General features: G+C 42.9%; 2 protein-coding genes across 2 annotated transcripts in view; one reads left to right on the plus strand and one right to left on the minus strand.

Annotated features, from left to right (window-relative positions):
- Nucleotides 1-6,619, minus strand: part of LOC129852019 (PH and SEC7 domain-containing protein 1-like) — a 60,447-nt gene extending 53,828 nt beyond the window's left edge. Inside the window, exon 1 of the mRNA XM_055918240.1 lies at nt 6,385-6,619. The gene's annotated coding sequence lies outside the window, so the exon portion shown is untranslated. The remainder of the gene's footprint in view (nt 1-6,384) is intronic.
- A 15,249-nt stretch (nt 6,620-21,868) lies between these two features.
- Nucleotides 21,869-26,284, plus strand: elovl6l (ELOVL family member 6, elongation of long chain fatty acids like). The gene is made up of 4 exons (XM_055918254.1): nt 21,869-22,104; nt 22,698-22,829; nt 24,097-24,248; nt 24,457-26,284. The coding sequence occupies exons 1-4, from the start codon at nt 22,007-22,009 to the stop codon at nt 24,882-24,884; spliced, it is 810 nt and encodes a 269-aa protein (XP_055774229.1). The 5' UTR covers nt 21,869-22,006; the 3' UTR covers nt 24,885-26,284.
- The last annotated feature ends 1,458 nt before the right edge of the window (nt 26,285-27,742 follow it).

Genomic DNA, 27,742 nt, shown 5'->3' on the forward strand with positions numbered 1-27,742 from the left:
AGTCAATTGTTAAGGGCGATTCCTGCGTTATGGACATTACATTTGCATGCAAAAATCAAAAAGATACTTTAATGTCTCACAGAATTGCCCAAAAATGTTGAAATGAAACAGTTGATGAGTGTGTCTATAGTACCCCTTCGAGGCAGTGTATACCCCAAAAAGCTGACCTCTAAATATTGGCTTGTTGGAGAAATAATGCAAATAAGATGCGTTACGGATGTTACATGAAATGGACAAGCTTTTTGGGGAGACTGAATATATTATTATAAGTCTGAGTTTGTAAGTCTTAGGTCAAAACATGACTAGGCATTTCAAAGGAAAGGTTTGGCTGAACACAAAAACTATTATTTTGAAAAGATTGTCATTTCAATGATTACTTTCGATAAAAAAACTACCGTTATGGATATTACACCCTCCGTTATGGACGTTACAGAGTCTGAAATAGACATTAACATTTTAAAGATGTCTTGGTCAAAATCTAATATAAATAGATTTGTCATTTGGAATGTTTTTAAAATGTCAGAAAAAGGCATAGTACATTAGGATTGCATAATTACAGGTAGTCTGAATAGGATACAAGGCCAGACACCACACCCTAATAGGTCATATATACAGTACCAGTCAAAAGTTTGGACACAACTACTCATTAAAGGGTTTTTCTTTATTTTTACTATTTTCTACACTGTAGAATAATAGTGAAGACATCAAAACTATGAAATAACACACATGGAATCATGTGGTATCCAAAAACATGTTAAAAAAAATAAAAAAAATATTTTTGATTTTAGATTCTTCAAAGTAACCACCCTTTGCCTTGACAGCTTTGTACATGCTTTTCCTTCACTCTGCGGTCCAACTCATCCCAAACCATCTCAATTGGGTTGAGGTCGGGGGATTGTGGAGGCCAGGTCATCTGATGAAGCAACATCACTCCCCTCCAAACCAGATGGGATGGCGAATCGTTGCAGAATGCTGTGGTACCCATGCTGGTTAAGTGTGCCTTGAATTCTAAATAAATCACTGACAGCGTCACCAGCAAAGCACCCCCACCTCCATGCTTCACGGTGGGAACCACACATGCAGAGATCTTTCGTTCACCTACTCTGCGTCTCACAAAGACACAGCAGTCTGAACCAAAACTCTCAAATTTGGACTCATCAGACCAAAGGACAGATTTCCACTGGTCTAATGTCCATCACTCGTGTTTCTTGGCCCAGGAAAGTCTCTTCTTATTGGTGTCCTTTAGTAGTGGTTTCTTTGCAGAAATTCGACCATGAAGGCCTGACTCACGCAGTCTCCTCTGAATAGTTTCTGTTGAGATGTGTCTGTTACTTGAAATCTGTAAAGCATTTATTTGGACTACAATCTGAGGTGCATTTAACTCAAATGAAATGATCCTCTGCAGCAGAGGTAACTCTGGGTCTTTGTTTCCTGTGGCAGTCCTCATGAAAGCCAGTTTCAGTTTCAAGTTCTTGAAGTTTTCCAAATTGACTGACCTTCATATCTTACAGTAATGATGGACTGTCATTTCTCTTTCCTATTTGAGCTGTTCTTGCCATAATTTGGACTTGGTCTTTTACCAAATAGGGCTATCTTCTGTATACCCCACTACCTTGTCACAACACAACTGATTGGCTCAAACACATTAAGAACGAAAGAAATTCCACAAATTAACAAGTCACACCTGTTAATTTAAATGCATTCCAGATGACTACCTCATGAAGCTGGTTGAGAGAATGCCAAGAGTGTGCAAAGCTGTCATCAAGGCAAAGGGTGGATACTTTGAAGAATATAAAATACATTTTATTTGTTTAACACTTTTTTGGTTACTACATGATTCCATATGTGTTATTTCATAGTTTTGAATCCTTGAGTAGGTGTCCAAACTTTTGACTGGTACTGTATATATCAAATATAAGAGATAGATAGCAGCCCCCCCGCCAACCAAATTGTGAACTAAAACTTGCATTTGACTTTATCCCCCTACTAGCACTGCCTTTGCTAGCTACTAGCTACTTTGAGGAAAAATGTACTTACTATGACTGAGATATGTGGTTGTCCCACCAAGCAATCTTAAGATGAATGCACTACCTGTAAGTCACGTCTGCTAAATGACTAAAATGTATATTGCAAATCCACTTTTCTGGACACTGGATTTATTCAGTATATTTGGGGGGGGGGGGGGCTTTCATTTGAAAAATACTAAGCCTGTTCTCATCGTTCTATCTAAAGAATAGTACTGTCATATATGAGAAATGCATTTCAACATGGTTTTCCAAGAGAATATTAGCTAGAACACATCATTTTCACATCATATCAACATTTGCTTCAGTAAACATCTGAAGAATACATCTCAGAACAAGCACAAACAATGTGGTGTACGCACAACATTCTGAAGCTAAGATATGATGCATCAATAGCCATCACATCCACAACCGTTATGGATTACGGATATCATAACACTGGACAGGGATACTGATAATGAAAAGAGAGAATGCAATTATTGACCATACAAAACCTTAGCTTTACAGAAAAAGTTAATGATCTGATGTAAGGTGCATGTTTTACAAAAACCTTTCCTAAAAAACGTTACGGATGTCACATTGTCTGTCCCAGTTACCTCCCTTGAATTTGGTCTGTAGACACTTGAATTTGGTCTGTATTGCTTCATTAACGTCTCATCTTCATAACTAATACTGGGGGATAGCTGTGAATGGAAAAACAAGCTCTGTGACACCTTTTAAAAAGCCATGAAATGACTAATTGAAAAGCTTTTTTTCCCAAACTTGGACACATTGTCTGTAATGATCAAAATTCATGCAATTTCCTACTTAAACTTTTCAAATAAAGCCTGAACTCCAGCATATAGACCAGGGTTCTCCAACCCTGTTCCCAGAAAGCTACCCTCCTGTCAGTTCACTCCAACCCCAGTTGTAACTAACCTGATAAAGTTGATCAACCAGCTAATTATTAGAATCAGGTGCGCTAGATTAGGGTTGGAGTGAAAACCTACAGGAACTGTAGCTCTCCAGGAACAGGGTTGGAGAGGGCCGATATAGACCTTAAGGATAATTATGAACGTGGTTTCATTTGGAAATGACTAACTTGATTTGTGGATGCTCAGGTTGACTTTCCCACGTGATCACCCTACACGGAATTACAGTCACATCCACTGACCATGCAAAGTGAGCCGTTTCATCTGGGGACAGTTTAAAATCCCCATCATAGCTCAGATTCTAAGAAAAACATCACAGCATGTGATTGAAAACATTAACCACTGAATGCCCCTGCATTGTCTTCAGTCCAGCTATATTGCATCAGAATGTTTTATGGCCCTGAAATCCCACTTTATGCTCTGGCAGACAGATCGATGGCTCATATGCTTAACCAAGTGCCTTACACAGTCAGATCAATCTGGGCTGGAGAATGGCGCAATGCACTACCTCTGTTATTGGAGCAATCTATTCTCTGAGAAGATGCAGTGCCAAGCCAGGCTGCAGTGGGGAGCCTGCCTACTGGGCACACACTGGGTGAATCAACATTGAAGTACTGTATAATATTCACTGGAGGAATCAGAATTATATTGTCACCTGGAGGTGGCAGACTGAAGGTATTCAAAAAATGCCCCCCAATCCACCTCTTAGAAATGTCCTTCCCTCCATGGCTCCACCCACTGGGCACGCACTGTTTGAATCAATGTTGTTTTCACGGAATTTGTCAACATATTGTGACGTGGAATCAATGTGGAAAATTTGAAAAAGTCATCAACCAGTATCATTTCATATCATTTCAACCAGCACTGTAAAAAAAAAAAAGAGATGTGAATCCAACATATTAATACCTTGTCGGTTACATTTTAAATCAACCAACCATCCTTCATATAAAAGAGTTCTACCTGAAGTGCATTACCCCTCATATACCAGTAGGAGTCCCTGTTCAGGCACAAATCATTGGGCTGTGGCTTCACATTTTATTTAGGTTGATGGTAGCCTAGGCAGCCGATAGCGGCCGCTAGATCAACACTATCGTCTAGGATTGATATGCATTCACGGTAATACACTCGCAACCTGAGTGGACCGGCTTGTACATAAAGCATCATCCATTCAGGTTGCAAAGGCAAAAATATATGTACTGTCTTAATAAAACACAATTTTCCACCACCATTTTGGGATTTTATGACAAATTAGAATGTTGTACACTGCGTTCAGCCAAGGGTGTGCAACATCCTAAGTTGCCTGAAAAACTTTGCAGACTGAATGAAGGATAATTTATGTACAAGCCAGTCCACAGGGGACACGAGTGTATTACCGGGAATGCACATCAATCCTAGAAGACAGTGCAGATCTAGCGGCCACTATTGGCTGCCTAGGCTAGGCTGATATCATGACGTTGAAACAATGATGCTGATTCAAAACATACCATTTTACTATCAACAATGAAACAAGGTCAAATAAAATATATCTAATCACATCTAAAATTCAACTCAATTTCAACCACCCAATCACTGAGTGTCCAAAACATTAGGAGCACCTTCGTAATATTGAGATGGACCCCCTTTTGCCCTCAGAACAGCCTCAAATCGTCAGGCTGGCTGGATGTCCTTTGGGTGGTGGACCACTCTTGATACACACGGGAAACTGTTGAGTGTGAAAGACCCAGCAGCGTTGCAGTTTTTGACACACTCAAACCGGTGCGCCTGGCACCTACTACCCCGCTCCAAGGCATTTCAATATTTTGTCTTGCCCATTCACCCTCCGAATGACACACAGACAATCCAGGTCTCAATGCTTAAAAATCCTTCTTTAACCGGTCTTCTCCCCTTCATCTACACTGATTGAAATCAATGTAACAGGTGACATCAATAAGGGATCATACTGTAGCTTTCGCGTGGATTCGCCTAGCCAGCCTGTCATAAAAAGAGCAGTTGTTCCTAATGTTTCATACACTCAGTACAAAACACATAGGATGAAAAAGAAAGTTCAATGCCATTTCAACGTATACATAGTTCTGATGATTATGTTGAAATTAGATTGATGTAACAACCTGTTGAATCAGGTTAAGTCAATGTAGAAGTTTTACCCTATTCTCAAAAACAGTACTGGTTGATTCCACGTTGACAAATGATGTTTAAAACACCATTGACTCAACCCGTGTGTGCCCAGTGGGTAGGGGAGATTCTTTCTAAGAGGGGGAGTGGGGGAATTTTTTTAAGGACCGCTGAAATATCATGGCCTCAGCATTACAACTATGTCATAGGCTCCTGTGTCTGTCTGTCTGTCTGTCCGGCATGCACACTGCCCTTATCACCAGGCAGCATCTGCATAAATCATTATGGCCACACAGTGGGTGGTGAAAGGAGATGTCGATGAAGGAGAGGTGAACTCACTGGAGACAGAGCGTCAGAGGAGAAAGAGGGTGGAATTGATGAGGTGAAATGTATAGTACAAGGAAGGACAGAGGGAGAGTGAGAGAGAAGAAAGTGTGTTTGTAAGAGAGAGAGTGAGAGAGAAGAAAGTGTGTTTGTAAGAGAGAGAGTGAGAGAGACCCAGAAGTATTGTGCAACAGCCTTGCTGACTGAGTAGCACCTGGGACAGGGGACTGAAGTCAGTGAAGTGCAGTTTATAGAATTTGTTTATGTTTTAATTTATTTAACTAGGCAAGTCATTGGATGAAACACTGTCATCCAATAGGCTGGAGGAAATGGACTAGGCCTACTGCCTCTGAACTTTAAAAAGGCTTGTCAGACACAGTGATTGGATACGTACTAAATAAGATACTCAAATAATCTTGTTTTTTGTGGTTTGTGGACAGCAATGATACCAGGTCGCAGTTTGGGGCAACAGTTTGACATGGCAGAATAATTGTACATGAATGTCTGTTGGACAGATCTGACAACGAAAGATGGCTATGTTCAGTCTTGTTGAATGGGAAATAATACTTCAGTAGGGAACAGGTGTTTGATTACCAAACATAAATCTGCATTGCCTATGGCTTGAGCAAAATAAAATAAACAGACCACTGAAAAAAGTTTTGAATGGAGTTAAGCTATGTCAGATTTTAAGATACTCTAGGTCTGCAATGGGAATACTGTCATATCAATAGTTTACAAGTGAGCTCTGCACCTTACAATCTGTCCCAAACAACTAGCATCTGCCCTATGGTCACTGTTCTGCGACAGAACTGTAAAGTGATGTTGTTGGGTGAACTAGAGCATAGAAGATGGAAATGATAGGCTTCAATACAAGAGCTATCTTAAAAAAGACTATTATAGCTTGAACAATTCCTGGAGAGATATTTTCATTAATTAATTAAGAGTCGCATTGCTAGCCTACAATAACAAACCACACTGCAAGCTTGTCACGGTTCACGAAGATAGTCACTTACCCCTGCCATTACATGAATGCTAATTATATAAGATGCAGCAGAATCCTGATAGAGCCGCCGAGTAGCCGTGTTTACATTCTCTGCTGGTTAACCCCTTTTTTTCTGCAATGAGTAGGTTGACGTAGTAACCTTGGTTGAAAAGCAGATTTCCATTCATAGCTAAATCGTTCTGAAACGGACAGCTCCTCTGATACACCCTCACTCCACGAAGAGCACGCCATGCGCGCCGCTTACGCACGCGCACCCTCCTAGCGCGAGCATCTCTCACAGAGCGCGTGCTATTTACGCCTCCTCGAAGCAGTGTTTACAATACAATTTGCACTGAAAACGGACTTGAAATCTATATTAGCCTATCTAACAGACGGACCATACAGCACCCAGGGCTTACTACTACTAGGCTAACTTGTGTCAAAAAGAAGAATTATTATAAGAAAATAATGGATATTAGGCTTCTATCTCTTTACCTAGCAACCTGCTGTACATGCCCATTCTTTTTCAACCACCATATACTCTACATGACCAAAAGTATGTGGACACCTGCTCGTCAAACATCTTATTCCTAAATCATGGGCATTAATATGGAATCGGTCCCCCCCTTTGCTGATTTAACAGCCTCCATTCATCTGGGAAGGCTTTCCACTGTTGGAACATTGCTGTGGGGACTTGCTTTCATTCAGCCACAAGAGCATTAGTGAGGTCCCAATGATGTTGGGTGATTAGGCCTGGATGGCAGTCAGTGTTACAAGTCATCCCAAAGGTGTTCGATGGAGTTGAGGTCAGGGCTCTGTGCAGGCCAATCAAGTTCTTCCACACCAATCTCAACAAGACATGTCTGTATGGACCACACCTTGTGCACGGGGGCATTGTCATTCTGAAACAGGAAAAGACCTCCCCAAACTGTTGCCACAAAGTTGGAAGCACAGAATCGTCTAGAAAGTCATTGTGTGCTGTAGCGTTAAGATTTCCCTTCACTGGAACTAAGGAGCCCGAACCATGAAAAACAGCTCCAGACCATTATTCGTCCTCCACCAAACATTACAGTTGGCACTATGCATTGAGGCAGTTAGCGTTCTCCTGGCTTCATCCAAACCCAGATTTGCCAGTCAGACTGCCAGATGGTAAAGCGTGATTCATCACTCCAGATAATTTGTTTCCACTGCTCCAGAGTCCAATGGCGGAGAGCTTTACAACACCCCAGCTGACACTTGGCATTGCGCATGGTGATCTTACATGCTGACCAGACCGGACACGTCTCGTGCGCGAGCGTTGCAAAATAAATGTACACAAACATGTTATTCAATCTTTGCATCACACTGCTCGCACGCGTCTGCGTAGCCAGGCGCTAAAATAGAACTTGGTTCAATTTGTGACGCTCGACGTGGTGCAAGTCCTGCTTCTCCTCATTGGTTTTTAGGAGCCTATACCCACGTGTCATCTCCTCATTGGTTTTTGGGAGCATATACCCACTTGGGTGAAATATAAACTGTGGTCCACACACCAGTCCAATTGGTTGTGGTAATGCACCTTAAAGTTGCCAACCGCAATATAAAGTCCAAAGAAGAAGAAGAAGCCTGAAGGAGGAGAGATTACTAGAAACAAACTCAGTTGACCGTTTTATCTGTGGATTAATTGTAGGACCTTGTGCATTTCAGGTAAAATAACATCCCAATGTTTATATCCCAGGACAAATGAGCTAGCAACAAACAGTAAGCTAGCTAGCCAAATTATGCAATACATTTTTAATGCTTTTCGACCCGTCCCTAAATTAATATAATTAGTTCAGAGTTTGTTTTGATATTTCAACCTGCGTGTCCTGATCAGGTCTGGTGTGAGTGGACAAAATCAACTTGCGCATGCACGTGTGCGGTCTGGTCAGCATGTTAGGCTTGTGTGCGGCTGCTCTGCCATGGAAACCCATTTCATGAAGCTCCCGACGAACAGTTATTGTGCTGACTCTGCTTGTGCTGACATTGCATCCAAAGGCAGTTTGGAACTCGATAGTGAGTGTTGCAACCCGAGGACAGGCGATTTGTACGCGCTATGCGCTTCAGCACTCGGCAGTCCGGTACTGTGAGTTTGTGTGGCCTACCACTTGCTGCTGAGCCTTTCTTGATCTTAGACGTTTCCACTTCACAATAACAGCACTTACAGTTGACTGGGGCAACTTTAGCAGGGCAGAAATTTGACAAACTGACTTGTTGGGAAGGTGGTATCCTAGGAAGTCGTCACGTTGAAAGTCACTGAGCTCTTCAGCAAGGCCATTCTACAGCCAATGTTTGTCTATGGAGATTGCATGGCTGTGTGCTCGATTTTATACACCTGTCAGCAACGGGTGTGGTTGAAATAGCCAAATCCACTAATTTGAAGGGGTGTCCACATACTTTTGTATATACAGTGTATTATATAGTGTTTGAGGTGTGCAAAATCCACTTAAATCTCACTGGATTGATTGCTTTAGAGAAGAAAGATAACTTTATTTTTGATGGGTGTTCATTTTTTGTGGAATTGAAAAAAGTAATAATTTAACACAGTTGACATTTTTACAAATTAAATCGGCTGAAATGAAAGCAACTTCCGAAAATGATATAGTGATATTACAGGAGGTTGGTGGCACCGTAATTGAGGAAAACAGGCTCGTAGTAACGGCTGGAGCAGAATTTGTGGAATGGTATCCATTCCATTTGCTCCGTTCCAGCCATTATTATGAGCTGTCCTCCCCTTAGCAGCCTCCTGTGAGTGCTATTATGTCTGATCTCGCAAACATTGTAAAGTAAGTTTAGATAGTTGTAATCTAGAGCCAAGAGTGTTTATTTTTAATCCGAGGGTATCCTGCTATTGACACACTTGTTGAATTATGCAACAGAACATGACAACAGTAATTAATGAGGCAGTCTAGACAGCGCAGGTGAGTGCGTCACCCCTCTATGTTAATGTATTAAATATATGCAAATACACCCAGTGTGTTTATGCAAATGAGGCACACTTAATTCTTTATTTTAACACAAAATATAAGAAAATACTTCATACAATAAGAAAATGTATTATTATTGCATTCTAAGAAAAAAAGTGAAACTTGACAATAAATGTAATACCTGAATTCCCACCAAAATCCCTGAACTTCATTCATTATTTGTCTGTTCCAGTACAATGTTTTATGTGCTATAATTTAGTCAATATCAGATGGATTATAAAATTCTAAATGTTTGGAGTATCTTCATCCATTGTCCAACCGTTGCATTTAGTATAATTGTTTTTAAAACCTTTCAACAATTTACATGACCTTCCTACTTTACCATAGACTCGTTGTTGGCACCTGACCAAACACTAAAACATGGCCAAACAAATGTGGTGGGGATCATGGGTATAATCCCTATACTAAGGCACGCAGGGGGTAGCCCTATCGATGTACAGGCTATCTATGTTTAGGCTAGGGCTAGCAGGGAGGTTAAGTTTAGACAAATATGTTTCATCTATGATGGTAGTTCTTATGCAGACACAGGAGGTGGATAGTACAATTCTCAGAATATGTATTATAACAAAGGGGCAGCCCCTTTGTTATAATAAATATTCTGAGAATTGTACTATCAGGTCGAGGGCAGGCAGAGGTTTGTAATCCAAGGCAGAAAAATGAGACAAAGGGCTGTGAGACTGAGGTTTAATCCTACACACATGGAAAGTGGGATGTATACGGAGGGTGCGGGGCAACAGAAGACAAATAGCAGTGGGGCTAAGGACTTTAGAGATGGGGAAAGTGCCGATAAAGCGGGGGGAAAGTTAGCAGGATTCCACCCGGAGGGGCAGATCCCAAGTGGAGAGCCATACCCTCTGCCTGAGACAATAGTGGGGAGCCGGGTCCGGTGGCGGTCCGCTTGTCGACAATACCTGGAGGTGGTCTTAAGAAGAGCGGTACGGTACGACGACAGCGGCGGACAAACCGAGGGTATGTTGACCTCTTCCTCTTGCTCAGGGAAGAGCGGAGGCTGATAACCCACGGAGCACTCGAAGGGCGAGAGAACAGTGTCCGAGCAGGGAAGGGTGTTACGGGCGTACTCCACCCACACAAGTTGCTGGCTCCAGGTGGTGGGGTTGCCTGTGACGAGGCGGGGTGGTGGGGTTGGCCGAGACCAGTCTTGAATCGTCTCCCGGTCTTGATTGGCACGCTCCGACTGGCCGCTTGATTTAGGATGAAACCCGGAGGACAGGCTGGCCGACGACCCAATGAGGGTGTAGAACACCTTCCAGAATCGGGATGAGAACTGAGGACCACGATCGGAGACTATGTCGACCGTAAGTCCATGGATTCGGAAGACGTGCTGTACCATGAGTTGGGCCTTCTCCTTGGCTCAGGGTAACTTGGGAAGGGGGATGAAATGGCCGGCTTTGGAAAACCTATGGTGTTGCCATCAGATGGAGGGAGACCAGTGACAAAGTCCACGGATATATGGGACAGGGGTGATGAGAAACAGGGAGTGGTTAAGGGAGGCCAGCCGGAGCTTGCCGCGGTGTCTTATTCTGAGCACACATCGTGCATACGGCGACAAACATGGAGACGTCAGAAACCATAGTGGGCCATCAAAAACATTGTCGGGGGAAGGCCAGAGCCCAACGAGCTTGTCTTGAGTTGAGGTGCTTGGCGGTGCGGAGATATTCCAGATTCTTATGGTTGGTCCACACTAGGAATGGATGTTCCGCCCCTTCTAGCCAGCGTCTCCATTCCTCCAGCACCATCTTGATCACAAGAAGTTCCCGGTTACCAACGTCATAGTTCCTCTCCGCGGGATTAAGACGATGGGAAAGCAAAGTGCAGGGATGCAGCTTCTGGTCCTGGGCAAAACGCTGGGACAGGACGGCCCCCACTCCAACGTCTGAGGCGTCGACTTACACCCCGACCTGACGGGACGTGTCAGGATGGATTAAGATGGGGGCTGTAGTGAACCGATGCTTGCGATCTGAAAACGCCAGGTCAGCAGCTGGGAAAGGCGTAAATTGAACCTTGGGTGAGGTGAGTGCAGAGAGGGGGGAAGCCAGGGTGCTGTAGCTACAGATGAAGCAGCGGTAGAAATGAGCAAATCCCAGGAAACGTTGCAGCTGCACTTTGGATGTGGGTTGGGGCCACTCCACCACCGCTTTCACCTTGTCCAGATCCATCTGCATGTTCCCGGCAGCGATAATGTATTCCAGAAAAGAGATAATGGAGCAATAAAATTCACACTTCCCCACCTTGACAAACAACCGGTTCTCCAGGAGGCAAACCGGTTCAACATGTCATGGAGCACATCATTGACCAGAGCCTGGAACACTGCAAAAGCGTTGGTCAGTTCGAATGGCATAACTAGACTCTAGTAGAGCCCGCTAGCTGTCTTAAAGGCTGTCTTCCATTCGTCTCCTTCCCTTATCCAAAACAGATGGTAGGCGTACCGAAGGTCCAACTTCAAGAATACAGTCGCCCCCATGGGGAGGCCCGAAACCAAGGAGAGGAGTGATAGCAGGTAACGGTTCTTTACCGTGATGTCATTAAGGCCCCGGGAGTTGATACACGGGGGCAGGGTTTTGTCCTTCTTCTCCACAAAGAAGAACCATGCGCCCGCAGGGGAGGAAGAAGGATGAATCAACCCTGTCCCAGAGAGTCCTCAATGTACCCTTCCATGGTCTTGGTGTCCGGACTAGACAGGGAATAAAGCCGCCCCCGAGGCGGTGTAATGCCAGCGAGGAGGTCAATGTGGCAGTCATAGGGTCGATGCGGAGGAAGAGATGTGGCGCGGGCCTTGTTGAAAACCTCCCGCAGGTCCTGATGTTCCATGGGAATGGCAGAAAGATCCGAGGATTTACCCAAGCCCACAGGAGGACGTCCAGGGGCGCGCTGAGCCACCTTGAGGCAATGCACGTGGCAGAACGGGTTCCAACCCATAGCCCAGTCAATCAGGGGGTTGTGCATCTGGAGCCACAACAATCACAAAATGACGGATGGCTGAGGAGATTCAATGAGCAGGAACCGCATGGCCTCACTGTGATTCCCTGACACTCACAGGTTGATAGAAATCGTACTGCGAGTGACCCTGCCAATAGAGCGTCCGTCCAATGCTCTGGCATTCATGGGAACGGAGAGGAGTTGTGTGGAGATACCCAGCTCCGACACCAGGGTGTCCATAAAGCTCTCGTTGGCCCCAGAGTTCATGAGCACCCGGAGAGATTTAGACCGGTCACCCCACAACATGATAGCATGGATGGCCCACCAGCGTACTCGTACCTACTGATGATCCGGGGCTTTTTACTGGACAGGTTGATATGTAATGTCCTGAAGCTCAGTCTGCGTAAACGTTCCTCAGGAGAATCTAGCCCTGCCCAGTTGCAGGGGCACCGGAGGAGACAACGGATTCTCTCGGGAATGCAGGCGTCAGGGATTTCCATGGATCTTCGGAGGCAAGGGGAAAACCGTGGACGAGCGAGTGTTCCCGGGATCAGATCTCCTCTCCCTACTGCGTTTCCGTAGTTGCCCATCAATCCTTATGGTCAAGGCTATGAGAGAGTCGAGGTCCAAGGGCAGCTCCCAGGCTGCGAGCTCGCCCTTAATTCCCTCCAATAATCCATGAAGGAATGTTTCAAACAGGGATTCCAGGTTCCAGGCATTCTCCGCGGCTAAAGTCTGCCTCTCTACGGGAGTCTTGATGCAGTTGAAGTAGCGTCTGAGCCGCCTCTCTCCCAGACAACGGAGAGTCGAACACCTTTCTTACTTCCGCCACGAAATCCTCCAGCCTAAGGCAAACAATGGATTGTTGCTCCCACACCGCCATAGCCCAGGCGAGTGCCCTCCCGGACATCAGAGTTATAAGATATGATATCTTTGAACGGTCCGACAGAAACAAAGGGAGCTGCAGCTCAAAAATGACACAGTTTAAACGCGCCGTTTGGAGGGTTCGAAGAGTGGAACGTCAACTATAATGAAAGTTAAGACCAGATAGAGGCAGCATACAGGGGCTCTAGCTACAAGATATGACATGACAGGCAACCACCATCTCCCTCACTGCTAGCTATTGGGCCGGCAAACAGTGAATAGTGGACTGTTCGCTTGTCTGAAACATCATTACCAATTAATATTTTTTCTCGGACTTTTACACATCTTGGACATTTACGTTTGCTTTGTGGACATAAGGAATGGGAATTACTTTTTGTATCAGTGTGATAATGGAACCGAAGGAGACCTTGGGGATGCGTGGGCTTATTGTGTGCATGCAGAATAAAATAATGGACATGGGGTTCTGCTGTGACTTTTTAAACACTGTGACCCGAGAGGTTCACCAGACGAATGGACTTAATTTACAAGTAAAGGTAGGGCTAAATGCATTTTCCTTTGCAATTTGCGGGTTAGGCTACTATCAAATCATGAGAATAGACAACATCCCTTTGAATGCATTTGATTTATCAAGCTACAATTTCATTTTGATGAGACACTGTAACAGTATTTTTCTCTGAAGAAGAGGACTCATCGGACCAAAGCGCAGCGTGGTAAGTGTTTATGCTTGTTTTATTAAAACTGAACACTAAAACAAAAAATAAACATGAGAATAACCGAAACAGTCCTGTAAGGTGAAAACACTAATACTTATTTTCCACCATAATTTGCAAATAAATTCATTCAAAATTCTACAATGTGATTTTCTGGATTTTTTTCCCTCATTTTGTCTGTCATAGTTGAAATGTACCTATGATGAAAATTACAGGCCTCTGTCATCTTTTTAAGTGGGAGAACTTGCACAATTGGTGTCTGACTAAATACTTTTTTGCCCCACTGTATGTGTGTAATAATATTTCACATAATACTATTGCGTTTGTGTGTGTGTGTGTGTGTGTGTGTGTGTGTGTGTGTGTGTGTGTGTGTGTGTGTGTGTGTGTGTGTGTGTGTGTGTGTGTGTGTGTGTGTGTGTGTGTGTGTGTGTGTGTGCGCGTGTGTGTTTTTTTGCGCGAGCCGAATTGTAAATCCATTGTGAAAGGCCATGGAGTTTGCGTTGCGAATTATTCAGATGAAATGTGTCCATATATTGCTCTTTTTGTGTCACCTATCAGTTGTAATTGTGGATGCTACATCGGTCTGTGGCTGAGCTGAGTTGAACAGTGTGTAATTTTGTTGGATGATATGGAATTTGCTGCCATCAGAGGTGAACATTGGGTGAAAATTGTTTGTCAAATTCGGTTAATAGCCTTGTTGAAGCTAACTTTTGCATGGTGAACTTGGGCTTAATCAAGGTTTATTTGTGAGTAAATCTGACTTTGCTAATAGCCAGTGCTTACCTAGCCACCACACCTCACTGAAACACACAATTATTGCCACTTGTTCACACATACCACACAAAAATAGATAAATCAAAACAGTTTGACTTACAAAGATAGAACAGAGACAAATACAACACACACAGATCCTCTCTCACCTGCAGTATGTTGGCAAGATGGCTCCGACAGAGACAGTCGCCTCGCTTCTAGTCCTTAGGAAACTATGGAGTATTTAGTTTTTTATGTATTATTTCTTACATTGTTAGCCCAGAAAATCTTAAGTGTTATTACATACAGCCGGGAAGAACTATTGGATACCAGAGCAACGTCAACTTACCAACATTACGACCAGGAATACAACTTTCCCGAAGCGGATCCTTTGTTCGCACCACCACCCAGGGCATTTGATCTGATTCCAGAGGTCGACCCAAAACAACGTCGCCGCGGAAGAGGTAGACGGAGCGGCCTTCTGGTCAGACTTCGGAGGTGTGCACACCATCCACCGCTTCCGAGTATATTACTCGCCAATATCCAGTCTCTAGATAACAAGGTAGACGGAATTAGGGCAAGGGTTGCTTTCCAGAGAGACATCAAGGATTGTAACATACTCTGTTTCACGGAAACATGGCTCTCTCGGGATATGTTGTCGGAGTAGGTAAAGCCACCGGGATTCTTTATGCGTCACGCCGACAGAAATAAACATCTCTCTGGGAAGAAGAAGGGCGGGGGTGTATGCTTCATGATTAACGACTCATGGTGTAATCATAACAACATACAGGAACTCAAGTCCTTTTGTTCACCTGACCTAGAATTCCTCACAATCAAATGCCGACCATATTATCTCCGAAGAGAATTCTCGTCGGTTATTGTCACAGCCGTGTATATCCCCACTCAAGCCGATACAACGACAGCCCTCAAGGAACTTCACTGGACTCTGTGCAAACTGGAAACCATATATCCTGAGGCTGCATTTATTATAGCTGTGGATTTTAACAAAGCAAATTTGAGAACAAGGCTACCTAAATTCTATCAGCATATTGATTGTGGCACTCGTGCGGGCAATGCACTGGATCACTGCTACTCTAACTTCCGCGATGCATACAAGGCCCTCCCCCGCTATCTTTGCGGCAAATCTGACCACGACTCCATTTTGCTCCTCCCGTCCTGTACCAGTGACAAGAACTATTCAACGATGGTCTGACCAATCAGAATCAACGCTTCAAGATTGTTTTGATCATGCAGACTGGGACATGTTCCGGGTAGCCTCAGAGAAATATATTGATTTATACGCTGATTCGGTGAGTGAGTTTATATGGAAGTGCATTGGAGATGTTGTACCAACGGTGACTATTAAAACCTACCCTAACCAGAAACCGTGGATAGATGGCGGCATTTCCACAAAACTAAAAGCGTGAACCATCGTATTTAACCGTGGAAAGATGACTGGGAATATGGCCAAATACAAACAGTGTAGTTAGTCCCTCCGCAAGGCAATCAAACAAGCAAAATCCTGATACAGGGACAAAGTGGAGTCGCAATTCAACGGCTCAGACACGTCTCGCTTTGATCTTTGTTTTAGTGTGGTCAGGGCGTGAGTTGGGTGGGTAATCTATGTTTTCTATTTCTGTGTTGGTTTTCTGTGTTTGGCCTGATATGGTTCTCAATCAGAGGCAGCTGTCATTCGTTGTCCCTGATTGGGAACCATATTTAGGTAGCCTGTTTTCTGTTGTGTTTTGGTGGGTGGATGTCTTCAGTCTTTGTGTGTCTGCACCAGATAGAACTGTTTCGGTTTTCACTTTTGTTGTTTTGTAATTTGTAGTGTTCAGTTTTGATTATCATTAAATATCATGAACACTAACCATGCTGCGCTTTGGTCCTCTCCTCCTTCCACCGAAGAAAACCGTTACAACAATTCTTAATCTTGGGTCTTCTGAGATCTCTTTTGTCTGAGGCATGGTTCACATCAGGCAATGCTTCTTGTGAATAGCAAACTCAAATTTTGTGAGTGTTTTTTTATAGGGCACGGCAGCTCTAACCAACATCTCCAATCTCGTCTCAATGATTGTACTCCAGGTTAGCTGACTCCTGACTCCAAGTCATTAACCTAGGGGTTCACATACTTTTTCCAACCTATACTGTGAATGTTTAAATTATGTATTCAATAGGGACGAGAAAAATACAATAATTTGTGTGTTATTAGTTTAAGGAGACTGTTGTTGTTGTTGTAACTTAGATGAAGATCAAATCTAATTATATGACCAATTTATGCAGAAATCCAGATAATTCCAAAGGGTTTACATACTTTTTCTTGCTACTGTATATACTGTACTTTTACACCATCTATTGCATCTTGCCTATGCCACTTGGTCATCGCTCATCCATATATTTATATGTATATATTCTTATTCCTTCCCTTTACTTAGATTTGTGTGTATTAAGTAGTTGTTGTGGAATTGTTAGATCACTTGTTAGATATTACTGCACTGTCGGAACTAGAAGCACAAGCATTTCGCTATGCTCGCAATAACATCTGCTAACCATGTGTATGTGACCAATAACATTTGATTTTCCTTGCCTTGACTGCAACCTGGGATGAGTCATCCACTCTGTCCACATAGCCTACTAGTAATAATCCCATGAAAATATTCAGTTTTTGCTCATTGAATAAACCCTATTTTTATACCTGTCTCATCCCCTCTATAGTTATCCAGACATTGCAGAGCCCAAGTGTAGTGTAAGTATCCCTCAAGCAATTCCATGTTATTTGTTCACAGCCACAATGACATTGCATTATTCTTACGTTTTGGACATGCTATGAGAGAGGACCATGAGCTGAGGTGGCTGGGTGGAAACAACCTCACTCACTGGGGAATCCTTCTTAAATCTCCCCCTGCGACCCCTGTTCTACTGTCTCATCACTACACACTTACCACATGCATGTTGTTATTCCTCTGAGCTCACCTGAAGTTAAACAGTGAAGCAGTGAACCATGATATGCACTATGCAAAGGTGCAAGGCCACCCATAACTCGTGGTTTTTCAAACACAACTTCTCATACAAAACCCCCGCTAAGCCCTGTCCAAAGCTTCCCTCCTTTCTCTATATCCTCTTTATGTGCAACAACTGGTGTGTAGTTTACTGTGGCCTGTCAGAAGTAAGTTTAGTGTTCGGAGAGGGAAAGCACCCACGTATAGGTCTCCCTGAACAAACCACCCACACCTCAGCCCTGTTTGAGAAGTGGGAATGTATATGGTGGGTTCTGCTGCACACAGAGGTCGACTCTCACCCAGCCCACAAGCCATGTAGATTAGAAATCACACCGTATGGGAGCGGTGTGATGGGAGCCCATTCCAGCCTGTAAATGTGGACTATTTTTCATTCTTCCTCTCCTAAACCAGATTTTAAAAGAAAATGCTAGGCCTATATGTATCCAACCCACAATACCTTTTCATCTCATCAAGAACTATTTTATATTCAATAGGAACCAAACCGAGCCAAAGGTTTGACCAATAGAAACTCTAATTTTTGTTGCAAAATGCAATTATTTGCTAAGGTTTGGACTAATGATTACACCAGAAGATGGCAGCATTTCTCACTTCCATCCCCACTTGTGTCTGTAATCATGTTGCCAGTGCATTCCTACAGTACACAAGACATTCTCTATCTCTGAGACAACAACCTGAGGTTGACGAGGTCAATTCTTTCCAAGAACTAACCTCTTCTGGAAGAATGTTAATTAGGATGAAACAGAACCAGTTTAGCTACATTGTTTAGCTGGGTAGGTTCTGTTGCTCTGCAGTCTGTGTCATCATAGGAAAGTCACAGACACCGTGATAAACTACAGCTCATTCAAAAGCTATGCCAAAAGGGGATGATCAGCTTGATGGGCTCAAAAGTTCAATAAATATTTGTTTTTAATAAAACACAGGGAAGCTTGGGTATCTTGCTTATTTGTCACTAGTTATTATCAGCCTTATCAGACTTATATCATCAACTTATCATTCATTATATAGCAGAGTAGTGGGTGTATAGCACAGGTTGGTTGCACCTTGTGTTGCACCATGTGTTTGATGCCATTCCATATGCACCATTCCAGCCATTATAATGAGCCATCCTCCCCTCGGCAGCCTCCTGTGATGTATAGTATGGTAAACTAGGGCGCTGTTGGATAAATATTGTTTAAATAGAGCATCAGAGGACACAAGCCTCACAAAGGAAACCTAAAATGAGCAACAGTATAATATTGCAATATTGATGTTTGCATAATAACAGTATTGAAAACAAACATAATGGAAATAATGTACAGCATTTACAACACAATAGTATTTGTAACTAACAACAAACAATGTTAATTTAATATTTTACCATTCTCTTTTTACATTTTCATAGGTAATCAAGAAATAAATTAAAATAGCAGTAATCATATATACCAAAAACTACTTTTCACATAGGCCTATATTTTGAATGCAAGATATGTTTATTACTAACGTAAGTATGGGGCTAAGTGATGAGACAGAAAGTGGCGGTCTTCAAAGGTGGCAGTCTCAACATTATCTTATTTGGAGAGTTAATTTCTGTTGCTTCCATTAAATGTCACTCGGTATTAAGGCGTGGTCCTCAGTTGACGCAAACATCAGTCAGCTGAGACTCTAGGGGAAAAAATGCAGACAAAATAAATGTAATATCTCCACGTGAACTGATATGATAAATAATCTAGGCAAAGAGCAGAATCTTCACCATGAACAACCTATGCAGATACAACTTCCTCTGTATCGAAGTCAAATGGGTTCAGCGCCAGATTGACAGACACAGAGTTCTCTTGAATATCTGAGGGAGAAATTAAGCCCATCTAATAACTCACGTTGTACATATGAGTGCTGCATATCTGTACAAGTTTACATTTGTACAAGCTTTACATTAATTACAATGTTCGGTGTGATTATGGTCAGTACCTCACTGTTTTATGCACTGAAAAACATCAACCTAAAGATAATTACATCTAATCTCATCTAATCTCTCAGTAACAAAACAGTGTGTGATCTATCTACAGTAACTCACTAGGCAGAGGCTCCCACTCTCTAAGGCTGACAGCACTCTTTCCTTTTGCACAGTCTGCAAATTGTATGTTTGACTCAGACTCTTTCTACAGAAGCAACGAAACAAAAATGTTTGAAATACACTTATACAACACACAGACTCAGTCATTAACAGTTTAAACACATACATAGACAGTTTGAAAAATGTACAGCTTGTTTTGACTACAGCTATTGCATCTCACAAAAAAAACATATATATATTGTGTGACATCTTCAAAATAAATGATGTAACCTTGGGATAATTTGCCTTCAAACCGTCAACTATGGATGATGCATTTTCCAAATGCAACAATGAAGCGATGCTCTGCCGATCTAAAAGGAAAGGGCATTGTTACAACAGTATGTGAGACCCTGCAGTCAGTGTAGACTTAACTTAGCCAGGGATCACACATTCAAGCAAGTTAACGGCACACAGAGTAAGGCATCATAGAGAGTGTACATTTGGATAAAGTTGACTGTGGTTCAACAGGGGGTGGTTCTTTTCTCTTCAGCCTGGCATCAGCTAGAGCGTCAGATCTTCTTCTGGCTTCCATGGAAACTCGGACAGAGTCATAGATAAACACTGGTGAAAAAAGCCCAGGCACAGACCAAACATGATAACACTGTTGCTGCAACATACCCCAGCTGTTGCTCATTTTAATAAACAAAGCAGATCTACATTAAAGCTCTATCAATATCAACCGATGAACAGTACATTTCCATGCAGTAAAAAGACAGCAGAATGTTATGTAGCTACTGTACCTATCCCGATGAAGCCATAGAAAAAGAGGCCCAAAATCATGTTAACTTTCACAAGTGGCTCGGAGTAAGTGGGGTCTGTCAATATGTTGACTCTGAGTTTGATTTCATTGGTGCTCTTCTTTGTTTTTGGAGCTTTTCCCCACAGTTTGAAGACGTGATCATTACCTGCATCGGAACAAAATGTACAATCCATCCATTTCACAATGGATTTTACAATTCAGCAATTGGGAAATTCACACAGGTTTGTGCATTCACACAAAGAGTAGGAACAGAATAAAGGGCAAATCACCTTGTGATGCTGTTTGCATCTTGTAAGTCTGTAGAACAGACATTAGGGAATTCACACGCCCCTGGGGGTCTTTAGCGTTTGTGTAGGGTCCGGGATATCCTTGAGTCACCTGGTCCAAATTACCTGGAGAAGTACCATCTGTGGGAAATCAGAGGAAAATGTCAAATGTTGCCACAACTCAAGCTTAGACATTTGCCTCTATGACTTCACTCTGTTAACGCTAGGCCTAGACTAACTTCTGGATTCCTGTCTCACCTTTCACCAGCAAACTCTCAAATTGTCCAAGCAATGTGTTTACAAAATGAGTCAGTTTTGGGGTTGTGACATCGGGGTTGTTCTGAACAGAGTTGATCAAAGTCATGTGCTCCAGCGAAGATGAAGAAGCAAAAACATTTGCAGGAGTTGGCTTTGCATAAACTGGCTTTATGAGACAGAAAATAAAGGCCAAACATAAAATCTTGATATTGCATAGCCCTTCCTTGTGGGCACGCTGTGACATTTTGATGACAAGTATAGCCTAATTTTCAAAGACAATGAGTAAACATTACAACTCAAACTACTAGCTGACTAACTGTGTTTTATACAATTAAGTGTGTGGGAAACTGAACATTCTGGAGCTATTTTATGTGCCCAGCTTGCCCATTGGCATGGTAACCAACTGTCCTCACTATTTATGACATCAAGCAAATTGTGTGCTCAACGATTCTTTTCAAATTCGGCAGAGTTGCCAGGTTATGATTTTGCAATGTGGGGGTCAAAGCCTTATGACATTTTCAGATAAATCTGACCAAATCTGGCAACCTATTATCTGCAGCACAATTGTCTGTCTGCCACGAGCGTCGGCATTTTCGCAGCTACAAAGTAATAATGTGTAACCTGCAAAGTTAGCATACCTAAATAATAAATTATATGCCTACTGTTAGTTCTGTGAGTTTTCCTTTAGCTAAGCATTTCTTAACGACCTTGGTCGAAACCAAAATTCCCAAAGTATCCTCCCACAGTGGGAGGAGAGAGGGCAGGGCAGAAGCGCATCATAGTCCACGCCCGTATATAGTAAAGGTTTTATTTGCGCGTAAATGATATCAGGTGTGAGTAGAGTTGTGGTGGAGAGGACGCATGTGTGCGTTTATGATTAATCTAACATTAGTATAGGTAGCCTCCTATCTACTGGGATTTTAAATCACAGAGAATAAATTATACATAGCCTAGTTTAGAGAGAGGAAGATCGAAAATGAATGAGACGGAATATCATCAAGTGCCACTTTCTCAATATAGTTTCGAGCAGCAGTTTGACGAGCGAGGCGCTATCGAATGGATGCAAGAAAACTGGTGAGTGTTTTTAACATTGTTTGGTTTCAAAATAATGATGAATTCACCTTGGTCGTGTGGTCGAACAGGACAGCTGAGTCAGGGTCAGGTGTCGCCCTTGATTACTTCAAAAAATTGAAGAGCGTCAGGTGTGACATCACAATTCTGACAGACTAAGGTTGAAGCCAAATATATTATACACTTCTTTACCACCTTATTACTCAATAGCAGCCTCATTGTTCTGTTCTTGCTTTTGAAATTAGAATATCCACATCTAGTAGTGGTTTACTCAGGATGTCTAGTAAAAAGTCAGCTAAACCAGCATGGGAAAAGATTTTGTACAAATGTAATATTTCATTTTACATTTCATTTCAAGCCACTGAAGTGGCTAGGGCTGATTGCTCTAGTCAATACATTTCACATATCACCATAGTAAACTGGGTGTGCCATGTTAAATACCTTGAGCATGAGTAAGAGTGGATGTAAAAACATCACTTCGTTAAAATCCTAGGGTGGGCTCAATCACTGAAATACCATTGCAGCTGAGTTACCTTGCCATGGGCACAATCGAAGGAAATTTACTGACACTTACTGACATGTTTCTCTCTCACCAGGAGCAAGGCCTTTGTGTTCTGTGGCCTATATGCAGCGCTGGTCTTTGGAGGCCAACATTTCATGAAGGAGAGGCCTAAACTCAGTCTGCGCAGACCACTGGTGCTGTGGTCACTCAGCCTGGCCATCTTCAGGTGAGTTAACACCGAACACCAACATTTACCTCTGACATTTGAGTGAATGGAAGATGTATAAGGTCTGTTTGCCTACAGTAATCTTGTCTCTGGAAACTGAAATACCCAAAGCTTTAAATCTATATTGTGAACTTTAATTTTATTTTATTTTTTACATCTGCCAACAAGTCACTTTCATTATGCATCCATCTGTTAACAATCCTGATGGTAGAAAGATGGCTGTCATAATCATTTGTTAAGTGTTTAAAATTCTTACTCCTATGTTTGACTGTTTAAGATCACCCTTTGTGCTGGAATTATGCATTTTTTGTGTGCAGAAAGCACCCTCACGCAGCATCTTTTCACGTGGTGGAACTAAGCATACTGTACATGCTTTGAGGGCAGTTTCCTAGATGCCAACGTGACCTTAATACATATGTCTTCCTAGTGCAGGCCTCTCAACCCTTTTCCTGGAGTGCTTCTATCCTGTAGGTTTTTACTCCAACCCTAATCTAGCGCACCTGATTCTAATAATTAGCTGGTTGATAAACGGAATCAGGTTAGTTAAAACCTACAGGTGGGTAGCGCTTCAGGAACGGGGTTGTGGAACCCTGCCCTAGTGACATGCTGTCAGGAAGCCCTATACTACATATGGTTTAAGGAGTTAGTAATGTGAACTCAGAGTTCAACTCGGGGAGGGGGGGGGGACCGGAATCACAAATGCCTCAACTCTTTAGCCATGTATATTTGGCAACAAATCCTTCAGAACTTAACCTGCCAGTGAGCAGCTAACTCGGGGCTTACTCCATTTATCCTGAATGAAGCGTCTGCGCTGTGATTTGCGGACCAAAGACATCAGGCACCCTCATTGTCAATGTTGCATCATCCCCTTCATTTGAGAAATGGTTGCTATTTATTTTAATTTGAACATTACTAATGACAGAATGCAGTAACGTCGCAGTGAAACTTGTGGATGACTTAATATAATTTTATTGATGGGGGGGATGTAAAAGGTGCTTCTGCATTGATAAGCACACCAATGACTGCATTAAAGATGGAACTACAACAAGCCTATTTCAAACCATAGCCTGCTGATTTTGCAAGCTAACTTTTGTTTTATTGTGATTTTGGCACAAATGAATATGTGGCACTGACTCGGCCATGGCTTGATGCTTCAGCATTCTCAATGAAGATTGACTAGACATGCACACGACGTTACAAGCCTGCTAGTGTCACTTAGTTTTGCTCTTGCCCTCTAGTGCAATGCTTAACTTTATTTTAATTGCAGTATCATTGGAGCAATTCGAACAGGATGGTACATGCTGTATATCCTCTCAACCAGCGGTTTCAGACAGTCTATATGTGACCAGAGCTTCTACAACGGACCAGTGAGCAAGTTCTGGGCCTATGCTTTTGTCCTGAGCAAAGCCCCTGAACTGGGTAAGAACCGGGGATGGAACTGCCAGTCATTTGGCTCAACTTGGCATTTTGTCCACTCCTACCATGAGTGTCAAAATTATGGCAAGCCATATAACTTAGTCGAAGATATGCAGTAAATGTTTTAAGTGCGTCTGCATGTCTGGGACCATAACTTTGTCGGTCCTGTAACTTTGTCGGTCCTGATGTGTCTTCTCATTGACTTCCACAGGTGACACGGCATTCATTGTGCTCCGTAAGCAGCGGCTGATCTTCCTGCACTGGTACCACCACATTACCGTGCTGCTCTACTCCTGGTACTCCTACAAGGATCAGGTGGCTGGAGGCGGCTGGTTCATGACCATGAACTACTCTGTTCACGCACTCATGTATAGCTACTACGCAGTGCGAGCAGCCGGCTACCGGGTGCCACGCCCCTTTGCCGTGGTCATCACCACCTTCCAGATCGCTCAGATGGCCATGGGGCTGACGGTCAGTTGGCTGGTCTACCACTGGATGCAGGAGGGGGACTGCCACTCCTACCTGAACAACATTGTGTGGAGCTCCCTCATGTACCTCAGCTACCTGCTCCTCTTCTCCTCCTTCTTCTACCAGACCTACATGAAAGGCAAAGGTGGCAAGAGCTCCAAGATGGACTAAATTGTGGGGGGAGGGATTGCTACGTTGCCTGACGGGGACCATTCTTAAGCTTTTCGCGACAATGGCAGCGATAAGTCTGTCCATTCCCTATAAACCTTATGCCATTAGTTTACCAGCAGTGAACTATTTTTCTGAACCTGTCAAGTGACCTCCACTGTCTGAAGTGTTTACAGAAATGTTTTCATGAAGGTGTTGCTCTTTCTATCATAGTTCCGATCTGTGCTTTTCAAAAGGCACATGTAATGGCACCCCCTGTGACTTTCTGTTCAGACTGGTGCGACTGGTTTTCATACACATTTTCATGGTGCTCTTCTGAGCTTGTCAATGGACCAAAAGAGGCCTGGCAGCTGGTACGCCCATACCCAACCCCAATATTTGGCATTTCTCATTACCTTGGATTAGTCAACACCAGCATATTTCACTGTGACTCTCTTAGGTGTGGGTGTGGGCCTTCGGTTTCTCTGAACTGGTTTCCAAAACTCATCCTGTGAAATATTTGGTCACTTTAAATGGTGGTGTAGTTGTGTTCCAACTCAAAGGAATCTTCCTGAAAGCAGCTACTTGTCGGGTGTTTGTATAAATGTATTTATTTATTTATTTGATCATATGATGGCAGCTGGAATAGTGCCGGAAAAGTCAAACTTTCTCATGGTCTCTCACTGCACAATTGTTTGGTTTTTGCACCAGAGATGAGTAGTTTATTTTCGTGCTCTTAGGATGCAAGCAATGCCATGTTGCTTTTTTTCTGATGCATCACAGGAGTGGTTTTTGGTTTCACTGTCACTTTCTGGTGAGAATGCTGTGCATCCTGAATGGAATTCCTAACTAAAAGAAAAGCCTGTTCTGCTGTGAAAATGTCAGGTATTTTTGGCCCACCTCATTCTAAAATAGTTTTTTTAGAAAGGGAATGTTTTGAGCTTTGTTTTAAGTAGCTGGAAACCGACTTGGTATCTTGACATGCCTAACTTTATTTGTTGTCTTGCTGATAATTCAGTTCTGTTTATTTAATGAATATTTATTGATATTTACAGGTTAAAGGGAGTGACTATTTTGTTCCGGGGGGGGGGGACAGAGGAAGATACTTTTATTATGCTCAGTGGTAAACACCATTTTCACTCTACCTAAACTTGCCAGTGGAATTTGAATGTGATGTTTACATTATGTTAAAATTTGCAGCAGAAAAAGCTAAATGTATTTTAAGATGTGCCAAATGATGCTGAACAACCCTATGTCAAGATTATCTGTATGTATTGCCATATTGAGCAGATGGCCATCAGCCGACGTGATCCTGAGCCGACGTGTTTGACATGACATGTACTACGTGTTATAAATGAAAACGGACAAACTAAGGCCTTCTAATATTTGAAATGTACTATAATAAAGCAGTCTTTTGAAATCTGTTTTTGAATCTTGTGATTTGCTATAACCCCGGTAAACAAGCAAATAGGTGGCAGACGTTGTACTTGTGTCCCAAACGAGACGTTTGTTTTTAGCTTTAATTTCTAGCTACAGTCAGATTGACTGTGAAAGCACTTGGCACATTTAAATCATTGTTTGTTATACAGCCAAGTAACTACATTCCGTTAGTGACCATTATATGAAAAATGTCATATTGGGGGGGGGGGGGGGGGGGGGTTGAGGACTGATGTACAGTAATTCAGTATTGGCTTTCAATGCTACGGAAGGACAACTTGAAATACACTGAACAAAAAACATAAACAAGTGTTTTCATGAGCTGAAATAAAATATGCCAGGAATGTTCCATACACATGCTTATTTCTCAATGTGCACATGTTTACGTCCCTGTTAGTGAGCATTTCTCTTTTGCCAAGATAATCCATCCACCTGACAGGTGTGGCATATCAAGAAGCTGATTACTCAAGTGCACCTTGTGCTGGGGACAAAAGGCCACAAGTGTGCAGTTTTGTCAACACATTGCCACATGTCTCAAGTTGAGGGAGTGTGCAATTGGCATGCTGACTGCAGTAATGACCAGAGCTGACCATTTCTCTACCATAAGCCACGTTCAATGTTTTAGAGAATTTTGCAGGTATCCTACCAGCCTCAACTGCAGACCAAATGTAACCACGCCAGCCCAGGACCTCCACATAAGGCTTAATCTGCAAGATCATCTAAGACCAGCCACCCGAACAGCTGATGAAACTGTTGGTTTGCACAACCAAAGGATTTCTGAACAAACTCTCAGGGAAGCTCATCTGCATGCTTGTTTTGACCTGACTGCAGTTTGATGTAACCGGCAAATGCTCACCTTCGATGGCCACTGCCGCACTTCACGGCTGAATCCCGATTTCAACTGTAGCAGGCAGGTGGTAGACAGCGTGTGTTGTGTGGGCTAGTGGTTTGCTGATGTCAACATGAACAGATTCCCTGATGGTGGGGTTATGGGCAGGCATAAGCTATGGACAATTGCATTTCAATGGCAATTTGAATGCACAGAGATACCGTGACGAGATCCTGAGGCCCATTGTCGTGCTATTCATCCGCCGCCATCACCATGTTTCAGCATGATAATGCACAGCCTCATGTCGCAAGGATCTGTACACAATTCTTTAATGGCCTGCATACTCAGACATGTCACCCATTGAGCATGTTTGGGATGCTCTGGATCGATGTGTATGACCGCATGTTCCAGTTTCTACCAATATCCAGAAACTTTGCACAGCCATTGAAGAGGAGTTGGACAATATTACAGAGGCCACAATCAACAGTCTGATCAACTCTATGCAAAGGAGATGTGTCGAGCTGCATGAGGTAAATAGCGGTTACACCAGATACTGACTGGTTTTCTGATCCACACAAACCTTTTTTTAATGTATCTGTGACCGGCAGATGCGTAT

The sequence above is a fragment of the Salvelinus fontinalis genome, chromosome 1 (assembly GCF_029448725.1).
Source record: "Salvelinus fontinalis isolate EN_2023a chromosome 1, ASM2944872v1, whole genome shotgun sequence".
Lineage (NCBI taxonomy): Eukaryota > Metazoa > Chordata > Actinopteri > Salmoniformes > Salmonidae > Salvelinus > Salvelinus fontinalis.

What these genes read in the sequence shown, in the direction of transcription:
- elovl6l (XM_055918254.1), top strand. Translation starts at nt 22,007, where the DNA reads ATGAATGAGACGGAATATCATCAAGTGCCACTTTCTCAATATAGTTTC. An exon ending in GAATGGATGCAAGAAAACTG is followed by an intron (nt 22,105 to 22,697) that starts GTGAGTGTTTTT and finishes CTCTCTCACCAG; the next exon opens with GAGCAAGGCCTTTGTGTTCT. An exon ending in GAGCAAAGCCCCTGAACTGG is followed by an intron (nt 24,249 to 24,456) that starts GTAAGAACCGGG and finishes TGACTTCCACAG; the next exon opens with GTGACACGGCATTCATTGTG.